Source organism: Diuraphis noxia, unplaced genomic scaffold (genome assembly GCF_037042655.1).
Source record: "Diuraphis noxia isolate RWA-SAM2 unplaced genomic scaffold, SU_Dnox_SAM2 contig0002, whole genome shotgun sequence".
In the NCBI taxonomy this organism is placed as follows: domain Eukaryota; kingdom Metazoa; phylum Arthropoda; class Insecta; order Hemiptera; family Aphididae; genus Diuraphis; species Diuraphis noxia.
This window is the reverse complement of record NW_028301712.1, coordinates 47,803,540-47,818,707: the sequence shown is the minus strand read 5'-3', so window position 1 is coordinate 47,818,707 and position 15,168 is coordinate 47,803,540. Positions and strand designations below refer to the sequence as shown.

The window sequence follows — 15,168 nt, the reverse complement described above, 5'->3', positions numbered from 1 at the left end:
GACCACCGCGGCCGCTGCTACACAGCGAGTTGCGGGCCGCAATATTCCGTATTATTCTGTGCGTACGTTATAATATTATTGTACGTGTAGTGGATGCCGCCGACCGTGAGTAAGTTATAACCACGGCTACAATATTGCCGGGTAGTGGGAGAAATTCGGCCATCTGCCGCCGGCCCGCCGCCACCGCGGCCGCAGACCGGAGACCACCGTGTCGGGCCCACTCGTCGGCGGCGCTGTTGAACGGTCTCTGAAAAACCTTCTCCCATTCCGATCCGACTGCCGCGCCGAACGCAGCTCTCCACATTCCGCCGCGCGCCTACGGCCGCTGTTCGCCGTTCTCTCGCCGCAGTCTGTGTGCCGTGCGTGTGTTATACCTACCGTATGAGTTAGTGGTGTGCTCGTCCGCGTAAAATGTAATACCGTCGAAAACGAAATCGCCGCAAATGTCATAAACAATAATGCAAATACAATATTGTCGTGTTGTAGCCATACGCATAAATATCGCACGCCACCGAGTTACGCGACGGTGATTATTCTGCTGTAGTTCAATTATAAACCGACTCGATTTGTGTTCCAAAACCGAGTAATAATATAATATCGCACAATAGTGTAATTTCCTCGCGAAATGAAACACCGTGATCGTCCGGTCAGTAATACGACATAGTGTTTGCCTATGTAGTATTGTATAGGCACATAACGCACAATTTACGACGTTACCTAGATAGGTTCAACTATAGGTATCTAGGTACATATTATATCTATAACAGTTAAGTGCTCGTCGCCCTCCGACCTCAAAATCGTTAACCCCGAAACGGTTTTTCATGACGAACAAACTCGAATCGTTATTATTTCCCAATGAGGATACATTCGATTAAAAGTGATGCAGTGGAGATATGTCCGACAAAGTTTCAGTGGACTTGTACGTGAGGACCACGTATCAAGATGCACAGGTCGCACGTAGACAAATCGATAAGGTACGTTCGAATCTTCGTGGTTTTTTATGTTTTTTAATCTACGGTCACGGCGATTCAGTGCACTTTACACATTAATAAAAACTGCCGATGCAGGCACACTTACGTACTTTATACATCGGTACAACTATAAACGGATTATGATTATCGCGACACGTACCTAGTCCTGTTGAAATGTCCGCAAAAAGATTAATTTTTAAGATTCTGTATTTGATAACATTATCGACGTTAAAGTTCATCCGCCGACTCGATCCGATCGACCTTGTCCCCGGGCCTATGATCTGCAAGTCTCGAATTTGTGGCTTCAATAATATTATTGTTATCAGCACGTCTGTATACCTATCACTACGGGATCGCCGTTCGTTCATGTCGTTGGTACGCTCGGGAAAATTGTAAAATCGCATAGAACTCGGTCGTATACAAATCGTCAGTCGTGTCGAATTTCCACTGCAAATGTTTGTGAACAAAGCAGTATTTCCGACGTACCTAGTATGATTACGCTGCAGTCGTTAACGTAATTTTCATTACCTCGCCATTCGCTATTATTTTAGACGTAAAAAATAATAATTGTGAAAAAAAAACGCATAGACGCCTAAATTCGACCGTAGAGTTGCGCGCGTAGTGTACATAACTCATAAAATATTAGTAATAATCATAAATAAACGAAATCATAAATAAAGTATAATTTGATTTTTCGCAATTTCCCTTACTCTTTTAAATTCGCTCTAAAGTTCTAAATGCTATATATACGTGTATATATATATAAATGTTATATACCGCTTACCGTACGTTTAATCCACACGAATTACAGACCTCCCAAGTTTACCTACAATAGTACAATGATATTTAACTACTAATTCCGCTTTTGTGGAATTTCGTGTCTTTTGAAATGTGTTTCGTACCGCAATTTTAAAATTGTCCGGAACCATCTATTTATGTCGACTATTTGTATCCCTTTGTGTTGGAAATGTTTCGGTTCATTAAACATATTAAATACAATATTATTATACATATATATATATATATATATATATATATGTTTTGAGACGTTCAAATACTTCGACATATGTTTACCGCAGGTTATGGTATACGTATACCGAATCACTAAAGAGACCCACAATAAACCGTCTCGGTAGAAAGGGAAATTATAAAAAAGTATAATACTATCTATAGAGAGTGTTAAACTGTTTCATATTTCTTTGGCCCTAGTCTTACCTATTACAATCACTGATATAATTTTGAAATAAATAATGATAAACCATCAATCCTCACATTCGAAAAACGATTCTAAATAGATATACACTAATAAGTTATAATATGTAACTGGGCGTTTTAAAATTTTTAGAATTTATTAAAGATATTGTGAATCAGGATAGTATTATAGTTACACACATAATATGCTAAGTCTTTAAACAAACTATAAAAAAAAAAGTTAAGCGCTTTATTACCTACAGATAAAATTCAAATGTGTTTTTAGTATTAAAATCGGCGTTTTGTAAAATTAATAAACATCACTACAATTAAATTCAAATATTTTTCGATTTACTAATGCCATTTTTAGAGTTGCGTTAATTAAGGTATAGATAGATAATTCTAACCTTTTACCATCTGCTCTGCTAGCATTCAATTTTTTTTTAAGGCAAATACTACAATATATACTTGTCTACACTACACTTAAAATTAAAATTAGAATGTCAAATAGAAGCTAAGTGGCAGGCAGGATGGGCTGCCCTAGCTAGAGCTAGCCTTTCTCACGAAATTTGTGACTTGCGATATGTTTTTATATTTTAATAATTCTCGTGGAATAGATTCCAGAAATTATCTATCCTAAAACTGTACTATCTGCCTCTTCAGCTAGGGACATACTTAAGAGAGGGCGGTTGGGTCTGAACCCCCCTCCCCCCATGGATTGGCAGAGTTTAAAATTCTTAAGGTGTAAACTACTTTATTATACTTTTTATATGTTAAAAAAATGTCGTCAGGTGGAGAAAGCGATGATGTAAATAACGACAATGTGACCCATACACAAGAGCGTATGGGGCGTCTCCGATTTCTTATGTGTGAATAATATGATCATATTTTTTTATATCATTACACCACATTGTACATCTTTTGTAGGAGGCTTTACGGGCCTCTGAACATAACGCGAATTTAGCAGGGGTGGTAGTTGCGGTTTCGTGCATTCGTTGGTCAAATGTTCTTCTTGACATTTTTATTCGTATCTCAGTGACTCAGTATGTGGTAGAAGTACAAACGTTGGTTTGAAAATAAAAGTAAGCTTGAGTTTTACATTGTAGAGGCACGAGGGACCCTTTGCGTGGTAATTCAATTTTTTGATTTCTCGGATTTAAAGTTACGAATTATTGTACTTATATAGATGAAGGCAGGAAATAACCTACTTTATATTGCTTTAATTCTACATACACTTATCAGTGTTATAATATTATGTCTATAAAATACTTAAATAATTACTTTAGGGTTATCAAAAAACTGTACCTAATATTATTACAAAACATTTTACCACCAGCACAATGGAACTAAATGGATCTTTCATCGGATTTGTTTTTTAAATGGTTGCTGTTTTTTTTTTTTTCTTGTATGTGGTATAAACAGTAGGTACCTACTACCTACCCATTGCTCATTAAGAAAAAAAAACACTATACTAATTACTTAATTTTTTTTACTATTGTTATATTTTGTTAATACCTTAATGCTTCAAATTTCACTAGATGATCAAAATCGAACCGTTTGAATCCATGATACTTGAATTATAAGTTAATAGTTTATTACTAATTAATTCATTTTTATGTCACAAAGCATAATTCGACAATTTAATGTTGTAATAGGTAATTTTAAATTCGTTTAATCATACAAATATAGTACCTACATTATGAATTATACTGTTACTAAGCACTAATTAAACTATTATAGGTAAACTTACTTTATGGGTTACAGAATTAATTATGATCAATGATCATATTGAAAATTTTTGCTACAATAAGATGAACGTTGGTGTTAATATTTCAAAATGAATTGTACCTAATAATCAAAATTATATTTCAATTTTTTTTTTTTAAGAATCAATTAAATTGTGGATTACAAATATATTTATATACGTAATAACCGTTTTTAAATATAGTTATATGCACTTGAAATGTAATGATATAAGTATATAGACGTATAGTTGTAATAATGTTTAAGTATCTAGCCTTTAAAATAGGAAGGTTAATGTAGTAAATATTTTTCGACCCAAATCCTAAGTGTTTGGCATATGTTTTTAAAACAGTCATTCTATTACACCACACAGTACACTGTACTGGGGCGGCCTATTGCTACCAGGAATGATTATATGTTGCAACCAGTCTCCTTTTCCCTGTGATTGAGGTGTCTGGGTGGTCCTCATGATTTCACACAACACAATGTTGTCCCTATGTATATGGATATATTCCGTGATGTGTGCTCGTATACACGAGCGTCGAGGATGTAACATCCAGCTGGCACATTGCTCCCACTGATCTCGAAACAGTGGTTCTCATATTTTACTTAGACGCTAGTATTATACTATACTATAATATCGTATATGTTATTGTTTTACTTAATACCATTTTAAATTTTGGTTTATCATATACCACTAGCTAGTATTAATGATTATATTATTTATATTTCCAATACAGTTTTGATACCTATTAAACAATCTGAAATTTAAACATTTCAACATGTTAAGTTAACATATACATATACATAATACTATATGTGCGGTTTCAGGGCAAAGCTTCGGGACGTGTATGCGCTGTGCGGTTTAGAGCTTGGGAGCAAAAATGTCTGGAGCGATTGGGTAGGTCAATCCATCGCAAAACCCATGTGTTCTTTCTCCCACTGTTGCTGGGCCTCGGAGTTTTGTTGGCTGGATTCAAAGCCTTCGACAGGAACTCTCAATTTGATCAACTATGGGTTGAGTGTAAGTTATTTTAGTTATTTGTTAGTAACTAACAATTAAAGTAATAATTTATAAATAAATTACATTAGTGTGAATAATATGTAAAGTGTACTCAAAATAACTGTGAATTTATACAGCGGGAGGCCGTCTGGAAACAGAATTGCGTTACTCAGAATCGGCGCTGGGTGAAACGGAAAGCGTCATACATTTGTTGGTCACACAAACAGCCAAAGAGGCTTCATCTCCGGAAGTGCCTCAACAGCGGCTTCTTCATAGAAAAGCGTTACTCGCTCACCTGCAGCTCCTTAAAGCCGCTTCTCATGTCACAGTCAACCTTTTTGACGTGTAAGTCACCTGATCTTATTTAAGTATATATTTTTCTTTTACAAATAATAATTTTCTTTTTTCTTATTGAACAGGACATGGAGTCTCAAAGATATTTGCGTGTCACCGAGCCCGCCAGATTTTGAAGTCCACTATATAGATACTGTAAATTTTTTTTCTGTTACTAAAAAATAAATTTACTTATAAGTTTTTAATTTTTCTAGATATTTGAAAATATGATGCCTTGTGAAATAATTACTCCTTTAGATTGTTTTTGGGAAGGTTCCAAACTTTTGGGTCCAGAAAATCCTATAACAGTTCCGTAAGTAGCAAGTTTTAATTTGTCTTCTAACTATCAATATATTATTGTACTTAACTTATGATTTTTATTTTTATTAGTGGTGTTGGAAATGGTATTAAATGGACTAATTTGAATCCTCAGAGTTTAATGAAATCTATTAAAGCTATGGGAGATACCAATTTTCCATTTGATATGCTAGAAACTTACATGAAACGAGTAAGTAAAAGCGGAATATCAATAAATATATTATATATGGTAGAAAATATTTTGACGTTAATAATTTAACTTTAGGCAGGAATCAATTCGGGTTACCAAGATAAACCATGCTTGGATCCGGACGATCCAGACTGCCCAGAAACAGCTCCGAATAAGAAATCAAAAAAAGTAAGTTTTTTAATTACCTACAATATCAAATAGCACTTGAAGTAAATGTAGTAAAATGTTAGTCTTATTATTACTCTGGTACCCAACCTTGTAACTATTAATATGTAATTGTATCGTTAATCCAACCTGTTGGACTGGTACAGGTGTCAAGTGTAACTATTGGCATGTAATATGCATTATATTTCACGGGTAATTAATTTTAAATTAACAGCTAAAAATTTTCATTTAAATATTTTGTATATATTTACAAATACTTGTATTTGCACGCAAGGTTATGGAAATCTTTTGATTAATTAATTGAAAACAAATGCATTTATATCATAGCATACAAATAGTTATAGCCATAATTAGCAAATTAGTATTGTATTATAAACACTGATGACAACAAGTGTTTGAGCCTTTGAGGTTCATTTCTAATATATATACCTATATATATGTCGTAGAAAAATAAACGGGAATTTTTCCTTATCCGATGTAATTTTCTAGGTCAAACATATTTTTAAAAGGAAAAGTTAGTGAACTTCACTTGCTCGAAACATCTATAGATTTGTTAATTGTGTTATTCATCTTCCTTGTTCTTGTTGAGCGTTTGTCGTTTATTAGGTAGGGAATCTAGCCAATATGTAACATTTAGGCCCCCCAGACAACTGCATATATAACTTATTTGCATAACAAAGACCTCTTGGGAGGCATTGTGTTCGCCGGAGCCTATTCATGTCTTGTCATAGCCAAACACACACACAACCAGACTCACTCGCTTACTCGTTCTCCCCTCCACTTTCTTTTTCATCGGTGCTCAGGGTAATTGAAGTCGGTATACCAGTGAACTCGAGGACCACACACACGCAACTCTGGAGCTATCATTCTTGGTCGGTGATGCCTTCATTATGGTTAAGGTAATAGGCCTTGGGCTATACACAATGCACACTGCACAGCACCCAAGCATTCCTTCGCATAAAAAAAAAAACACCATTATCACCTTACTTTTGATTTTTATTACAGCATTCTTTTCACATGTCTTGACTACATAATAATTTAAAATATTTTGTGCTAAAATCAAAGAAAACAGTAGGTACTCGATGGCGTAAATATGTACAAGCTTACAATTACTATAATATTACTGCATTTAACTATTTATTGATTTAAAAGACTTAACAAATTGAATGTTAACAGGAATTTGGTAGGTAGTTAAATGATTTGATATGTGCTAAGTAGTATTCTATATGAATAGATTTTGAACGTATACAGCCGTATGGGCTGTTAAGGTGGTCTCAATGTTGGTGGGCTAATTTGTTAAAAACACAATTTTTTTCACGGCACATTCACATTACACGCGGAGTCGCAATAATAAATCTCAATAATATTTTGTATTTTATTTTTGGCATTTGTGTGCTGGGTAAATGGCAACTCAGCGCTGGATTACTTCATGGGAGGTCTCCATCTCTTTCAATGTGTGTGTTAGTGCATTGAAAACCGAACACTGAACAGCTTCATCCTTGCGTCTTTATATTTTTTGATAATATGTTCTTAGAATGCCGGTCCCCAGCCGTAACACTAGCTCATGACTTTACCTGATCATAATTTAACGGTTTCGTCCCCTCCCGATCATTGCGCACAGAAGAAAAAATCAAAAATCCTCCGCTCGTTCACCTGCTGCTTAAGTCACATTCTTGGAGAGCCTACATTACACCATATTATATTCTTGGATAAAACCTCATATGAATAGAGAAATATCACAAAGCAATATTTCACATTGTAAGTCGGGAGATTGAGTTACACGCCAATGTCCAATTCCAATAATAATACATCGTTGGATACAGGCATTCAAATATTGCAATCACTATATTACCGCGGTTAACCATATGTGACATTTTGCGATAGTCTTTTTGTTCGCCTTTTTGGTTTCGTCTGGTATTCAAGTATTTTATCATTTCGAATTCTCGGTAAATAATTTTACATTTACCCAACTCTATAATTTATTATAAAAAGTTAAAATAATAATAATCGTTTATCATCAAATATTACGTAGGGAACTACAGAGTGATTCTTTTAAGTGGGTACACTAATTATCTCAAAATATTTTTTTACTTGGTTTCAAGTTGTTAAAAAACCAACGTTTTTATTAAAAAAATTATATAAAAAAAATTTTTATCATAATTTTTTAAGTTTTTTACTTTTTTGAATGACAACATAGAGTTTTAATTTCATATTCCAAAGCAGAATATTTTTCTAAGTATTTTGATTCATAAAAATCGAATTTAGGGCTAGTAGTTTTTGAGTTAAAGTTTAGATTGGCAGAGTGAAGTGGTACGGAGTTACCCCGCAAAATGTTTGTCCGCTACTCCGCTTGTCTAAACTTTAAATACATATAACTCATAAACTACTCGTCCTAAATTCAATTTTTATGAATCAAAATACTCAGAAGAATATTCTGCTTTGGAATATGAAATTAAAACTCTATGTTGTCATTCAAAAAAGTAAAAAACTTAAAAAATTATAAGGATAAAAAATATAATTTTTTAATAAAAACTTTTTTTTAACAACTTGAAACCATGTAAAAATATTTCGAAAAAAGTAAATACTTTTCGAGATAATTAGTGTACCCATTTAAAAGAATCACCCTGATAGGTATACTACTTTTCACTGTAGAAGTAATCGTTTTTTTACAATATTGGTTTAAAGTTAAAATTTTAATTATAATCATCAAAATTAAATTTTAATCTTAAACAAACTATATTTTTCACATTTCAAAATGCACAGTCATGACGTCATACTATGTATTATATATTATACTTAGTTTAGGTATATTGTGTCACTTTATAGTGTTAATTTATCCAACCGCAATAGATAAGTGTACTGGATAACATCTTTTTAGTCTACACGTACCAGCATCTCATCAAGCTTGTAATATAATTATTAGAACATTATTATTCTAACAAGGTGTGTATTACAAAAGGGGACAAGATTAACACCCACATTTCCTGTACCCACATCCTTGTTGTAGAATCTACAATGTAGATGAAAATTATATTATTTTTCTAAGTAGGTAACAAAAGTCTTTAACAGTGTTGTATTATTGTAAGGGTAAAATATTAAAAAGTGTTATGATTATATTATTTTAATTTATTAGATTATAATTTAAAAAACTTTCACATTGACACTTTTACAGATCCCAGATATTGGAGCAGAATTGGCTAATGGTTGCCATGGATTTGCCAGTAAATATATGCACTGGCCTAAAGAGTTGCTGTTGGGCGGTATTACTCAAAATAAAACAGGATACATCCAAAAGTAATTTTCACTGTCCTTGGCATATTTATTTTATTAATTTTATTATTTACTTTATGTTTCATACAAATAATTAAAAATTTCAGTGCTGAAGCATTGCAGTCAGTGTTACAATTAATGGGTGAAAAGGAGTTGTATGAATTTTGGCTACAAAGTTACAAAGTATTGCATTTTTCATGGGACCAAGAGAAAGCTGCTTTAGTGCTCAAAACATGGCAAAAGAAATTTAATGAGGTAAGATTATGCCTTATATAACTATTAACTAACATTACATAATTTTAATTACATTTTTTATGATTGTAGGAAGTTAAAAGAGTGCTTAAAACTGCAGTAATGGTTCCATACGATTTCCATACATTTTCAACAATGTTACTAAAAGACTTACTTAACCAATTCAATTTTTTGGACCCTAAATATATTTATATTGGATGCATATTAATGGTAATTTTCTAATAATTATTAAAGAAATCAGAATTTTTTAATAAATTATGTCTTTTTTAGCTACTGTATGTTTCGTTTATGCAAATAAATTTATTCGACCCTGTCAGGTCTCAATCTATCATTGGTCTGTTTAGTCTCCTGTTAATACTGTTATGCATTGCATCTGGTATTGCTTTTTGCTGTCTTATTGGAATTCAAATACATTCTGCTACTATAGCTGTAAGTCTAAGATTATTTTTTCATTTAATTAATTATGTATAGTACATAATATGTATATTTTAAAGAATTATACATAATATATATTAACTTATTTTTTATAGGTTGTTATTTCAATTGCGACAGCTTTGGGAGTAAACAATATGTTTTTGTTGATGTTCAGTTATAAGCGAGTATCAAGTCATGGATTTGATCAAGCCGTAAGTTATTTATTTGATTATTTTTAAGTAAATAAAAAATAGTTTTTCTAATATAATTTTTATTTAATTTAGACTCAAAAATACAGCTGTCACGTGGGTAAAAAACAAGTAGGAATGGTGTTGAAATCTACTGGAACAAATATACTTATGACATCACTCATCACCATAGCAATTTTTATTACTGCTGCTGTTGTGCCAATTCCTGCATTGCGAGCATTTTGCTTGCAGGTTGCTATATTGGCAATGTTTGTTTTGGTTACTACACTTTTTGGTGTTACATCTCTTATTAGCTTTGATGTGCGTAGAAGAAGAAGTGCAAGAATTGATATATTCTGTTGTTTTCCATCAGAAGACTTACGATGGCCATTTTTCAACCATAATAATAATTCTCTTGAAACAGCAAGCACAATTGATGGACAAATGCGTCAATTTGCTGAAAAATCAGACTCACTCACCCCAGCATCTTCAAATTTATTACTGGTTAGTTACTGAATTATTTAATTGTGTTTAAATTAAATTAAATTAATTAATTATTATTGTTGAATTTTTTTTCTATTGTATTTCAGAAAGAATTTAAAGACTCAAATTCAGATTGTGAAGATATCCCAGTGAGAAAAAAATCACATTTTTTTGACTGGAAGCCTAAAGACATTGCCCAAAAATATGTTCAGTATTTGACAACTGGGGCATGTCGTATACGTGTCATCTTATTATTCATTGCGGTGTTGGGAATTAGTGTATGGGGAATTACCAGAATTCAAGCGGGATTGACATTGCCCGAAATGGTGCCAAATGGTACTAATGAGCAAAAGTTTCTTGGAACATATGGTCAGATGTTTGGATTTTATAACATGCATGCAGTGACACGAGGTGATTTTGAATATCCAACTAATCAAAAGTTATTGTATGAATATCACGATGCATTCATGCGAGTCCCTAACATATTAAAAAATGATAATGGTGGTTTACCTCAGATGTGGCTTACATTATTCAAAGAATGGCTATTAGGTAATTTATACCATAAGTAATTTTATATCAAGGAATAAGAATATTGTATTTAATATAATTTCTTCTCTAGGATTACAAAAAGCATTTGACAAGGACTGGGCAAAGAAATGCATTAGTCAAGAAGGATGGGAGTCATGTGCATCTGAAAATGGTATTCTCGGTTATAAGTTACTTGTGCAAACTGGCAACAGTGATAATCCGATTGATAAATCATTGGCAATGAATGCCAGGCTGGTCAATGAGAATGGCATCATTAATGAAGAAACATTTTATAATCTATTGACTGCATGGGTATCTAATGATATATTAGCATATGGTGCATCTCAAGCCAATATTCGACCAGAACCTCGTCGTTGGACGCACGTAGCCAATGATTACGATTTGCAGATTGTAAAATCATCTCCAATTATTTATGCTCAAATGCCATTCTATGCTAGTTATTTGTATGAAACATCTATAATCACAAAATTCATATCTACTGTACGTGGAATATGCAAAAATTTTGATGAGCGTGGACTTCCCAACTATCCATCAGGCATTCCTTTTGTTTACTGGGAACAATATCAAGAACTTAATCAATATTTATGTGTGGCCATGTCATTTGCATTTTTTTTTTTGTTTTTAATCTGTGGTTTATTCCTATGCAATATTCGAGCCGCTCTTATAACATTATTTATGTCTGCAACTCAAGTCATTCAAGTTTTGGGTTTTATGGGTTTTGCTTACATCAAATTTAGCGCCATACCTGTTGTGCTAGTAATTGGTACTGTAGGTACCGGAGCAACGTTCACTATACATCTTTGCTTAGTAAGTTCTACAAAATAAATTGTGTTATTAGTTTTGATATTAATCATATGTTTTTTATTTATCCAACAGAGTTTTGTCACAAGTATAGGCGATAAAAACAGACGAACACATCTGTGTGTAGATCATATGTCTAAAATAGTCCTTCAATCTGGAGTTACATTAGTTATTGCTGTTATAATGCTTGTTTTTCAAAATAACTATGTATCAAGGTAAAATGATAATTTTTTTTATTGTGAATAAATTATTTATGTTTTAATATTTAATTGCAGGTCATATTTTCTCATATTAATTTCTAATACAGTATTTGGGTTGTTTAATGGCCTTGTATGTTTACCAGTGTTCTTATCTATATATGGACCACCACCAGAGGTTTGTTTACACAAATAACAAACAGAAATTTTAATAATTATTAATAATTATATATTTTACACAGATAACGCCATTGAAGTATACTGACCGTATAAGTACACCATCGCCAGAACCAATCAAAAAACGTGCCCGTTATACCAGCATTAGACAATCAGTACCTCCACCACCATCCAATCGTACTCATCATCATCAACAGCAAAATCGTCACAGATATCATTATCAACAACACCAAGGAACTAATAGCTTGCCTCGATCACATGGTGGACTACATTATGTGCCTAGAGATGGATCATTGTCCACCATTGCTGAAGAATCTGGTTCTTATCATTCTGCATCTATACCTAATATGGAAACAACCAAGTCACGAGTAAGTCCAGTAGATTCTTAATAATCCAACATTAATAATATACCTATATTATAATTTAAAATCCTACGTATCAAAACATATTCTTCCCTTCCTGATAGTTGTACTCAAGAATGCTAGGTATACTTTTTTACTATTTGAAATTTTATTTTGCAATTTTTAAACTCATAAATTTAAGCTGGAAGCCTGTATCATTTGAAATATTTCTGAAAGAAATTTGATTTTCCTCGAAAATAAATGATACAATTAATAAAATAATACAAATATTCTCCTGTGACCTGTGATATCGAACATAATGTTACTTATTGACAAAAAATATTTTATATTTATGGAGAAAAATGTTGAATGTTGGTATTACTACTTATAATATTAGATACCGTTCCAAATCATTGATTTCAAAAGAATATAATACAAATTGCTTTAATTTGTTTAATTTACATCCATACTCTAGTTCAACTTCCCTCAAAATATAATGTAAAAAAAATGTTTCACTTATATATCATAACTTTTAATTTGTAATTTATATTAGTTATAGTTTAAAATTCCCAAAATATTTTTCTGTATACATGCCTAACTAGACTTTACATATTTTGTAGAAATAAAGACATTTTTTTCTTAATAAAATCATCAAATTTAAATTTTGAAGTAATATAATTTTTATTTTATATTATTTTTTAGCAGTCATTATCAATATCGCCAACTCCATCAAGCCAATCAGACTACAGTACAGACAGTGGATCCGAAATTGAAACACCACAACGAACTCAGTCTGTACCTACAGGATCGACTCAGACTTCTGCGCCAACCAGGTGCATAGTAACAGCCAAATTTGAACTTGAGCTCGACGGTAATATGATGAGTGCAGCTGCACAACCATGTGTGCATAAATCGTCATCAAAACATCATCACAACAATCGTCAACCAAAAAGGCATAAACGCCATCATAATACTAGGTACTGATATAATAGTACAATTTGTTTTTATTTTTTATTTTAACAAATTGATTAATTATTTTTGTTAGTTAAAACGCTCAATTCATTGTATATTTAGATATTTTTATAATGGCAATTATAATTTGACTTCCAAAGTTAGTTATATGATTGGATAGCTCTCTTTGTAAGCTTAAAAGACTGATGAATTATGAGTTTAGTCTTAATTAAGACTTATTGTTGAATAACTCGACTTTTTATGTTTTTTTTAACCAAAATTGTTTTATATGGTTTAATTATTATTATTATTATTATTATATAATGTGTAGTTCTTAAGATAATTGAATGAAGAAAATCCTTCATACTCCCTACACCCTAGAAAAAATACTGACCCGATTAAATTGTGTACTCCCTAGTACATTATAATCGCAACACGATGCTCGGTTCAAATTGTATTTTGTTAAGATTAAAATAATTCTAGTCAACTTAATAAAAAATTGCATTATTTTTTTTTTTTTTTTAAATAAGTAAATGATACTATCAACAAATACAATAATTTACAATTTATTATTATGACAACCAGAAATGACAATTTTTTTCTGTTTTCAATATATATATATATTATATATGTACAAATTGTTCCTAATCGTTTTTATTGCATCATCCCTTGATTAAGAAATAAGAATACATATAGATTACTAATATTTGTATACATTCCTCGCATGATATTTTATACAATTTATTTAAATGTACGACAAAAATTGTGTTATGATTTGTAAAACAATATTGATCAGTTGACTGATGTACATTAATAATAATTAATCCTAGATAATTCAATAAAATATAACTCTTAATGAAATGATTATTTTCAAATCGCACAAATTCTTAAATATATTACTTTTTTGTATAATTATAATGTGAATAGTGCATGATTATCAGATTATAATTGAAAACATATTTCAATTTACAGTACAAAATGCTTGTAGAAAATATTCTAAACAAATTTTTGTACCTTATTTTTGGATTTTATTTATTTATTTATTTAATTTTTGTATCATATGTATAATTTGAAATTAATTTATTTTTGTATTTATTTGAAATGTAAAAATATTGTAAAAAAACTTAGTTTTTAAATATAACCAAAGGTTTATTTATAATATGTTTTGAAAAATTTATTTAATTATTTAATTTTCATAATCGGTTTTTATTAAGATTAAATAATATATTATAATAGGGATTCTACCTAAAAGTCCGGTGAAAGAAAGTCCGACGAACAAAACTCCGGTTACAAAAGTCCCACGAAAAAAAGTCCAATGTCATAAAAGTCCCGCGAAAAAAAGTCCGGTTTATTTATTTACGAGGGGTAAACCACTATCGAAAATTATGTACACCAGATTATAATGAATAAAGATTTTTATAATACTCTATTACCATAGTCAGCTGTTTTTTATGGCCATCGAGAAATTTGAACTTGTAAATATTTTTTTTGAAGATTCCATAATATTCTTCATATTGACTTTCTGAAATTAAATCGGGCAAAGTATTCCTAGCAAAATCTTCAGTACTGGAAATATCACTTGGTTGAAGCTTAAATTTAAAATTCCTTTCAGCTTCTTCAAATGGGTCTTC

At 31.6% G+C, this 15,168-nt stretch overlaps 1 protein-coding gene across 2 annotated transcripts; it reads left to right on the top strand.

Annotated features, from left to right (window-relative positions):
• The first annotated feature begins 224 nt into the window (after positions 1–224).
• On the top strand, positions 225–14,076 carry ptc (protein patched). Of its 2 annotated transcripts, none has more exons than XM_015516309.2 (19): positions 225–974; positions 4,737–4,929; positions 5,046–5,253; positions 5,328–5,397; positions 5,457–5,554; positions 5,632–5,749; positions 5,825–5,917; positions 9,087–9,208; positions 9,292–9,439; positions 9,509–9,646; positions 9,707–9,865; positions 9,967–10,062; positions 10,135–10,542; positions 10,629–11,070; positions 11,141–11,877; positions 11,947–12,086; positions 12,147–12,246; positions 12,311–12,613; positions 13,292–14,076. In XM_015516309.2, the coding sequence occupies exons 1-19, from the start codon at positions 894–896 to the stop codon at positions 13,568–13,570; spliced, it is 3,933 nt and encodes a 1,310-aa protein (XP_015371795.2). In that variant the 5' UTR covers positions 225–893; the 3' UTR covers positions 13,571–14,076. The 2 variants fall into 2 exon arrangements, with proteins under 2 accessions (XP_015371795.2, XP_015371794.2); XM_015516308.2 differs by having other exon boundaries at positions 230–974; positions 13,289–14,076.
• The last annotated feature ends 1,092 nt before the right edge of the window (positions 14,077–15,168 follow it).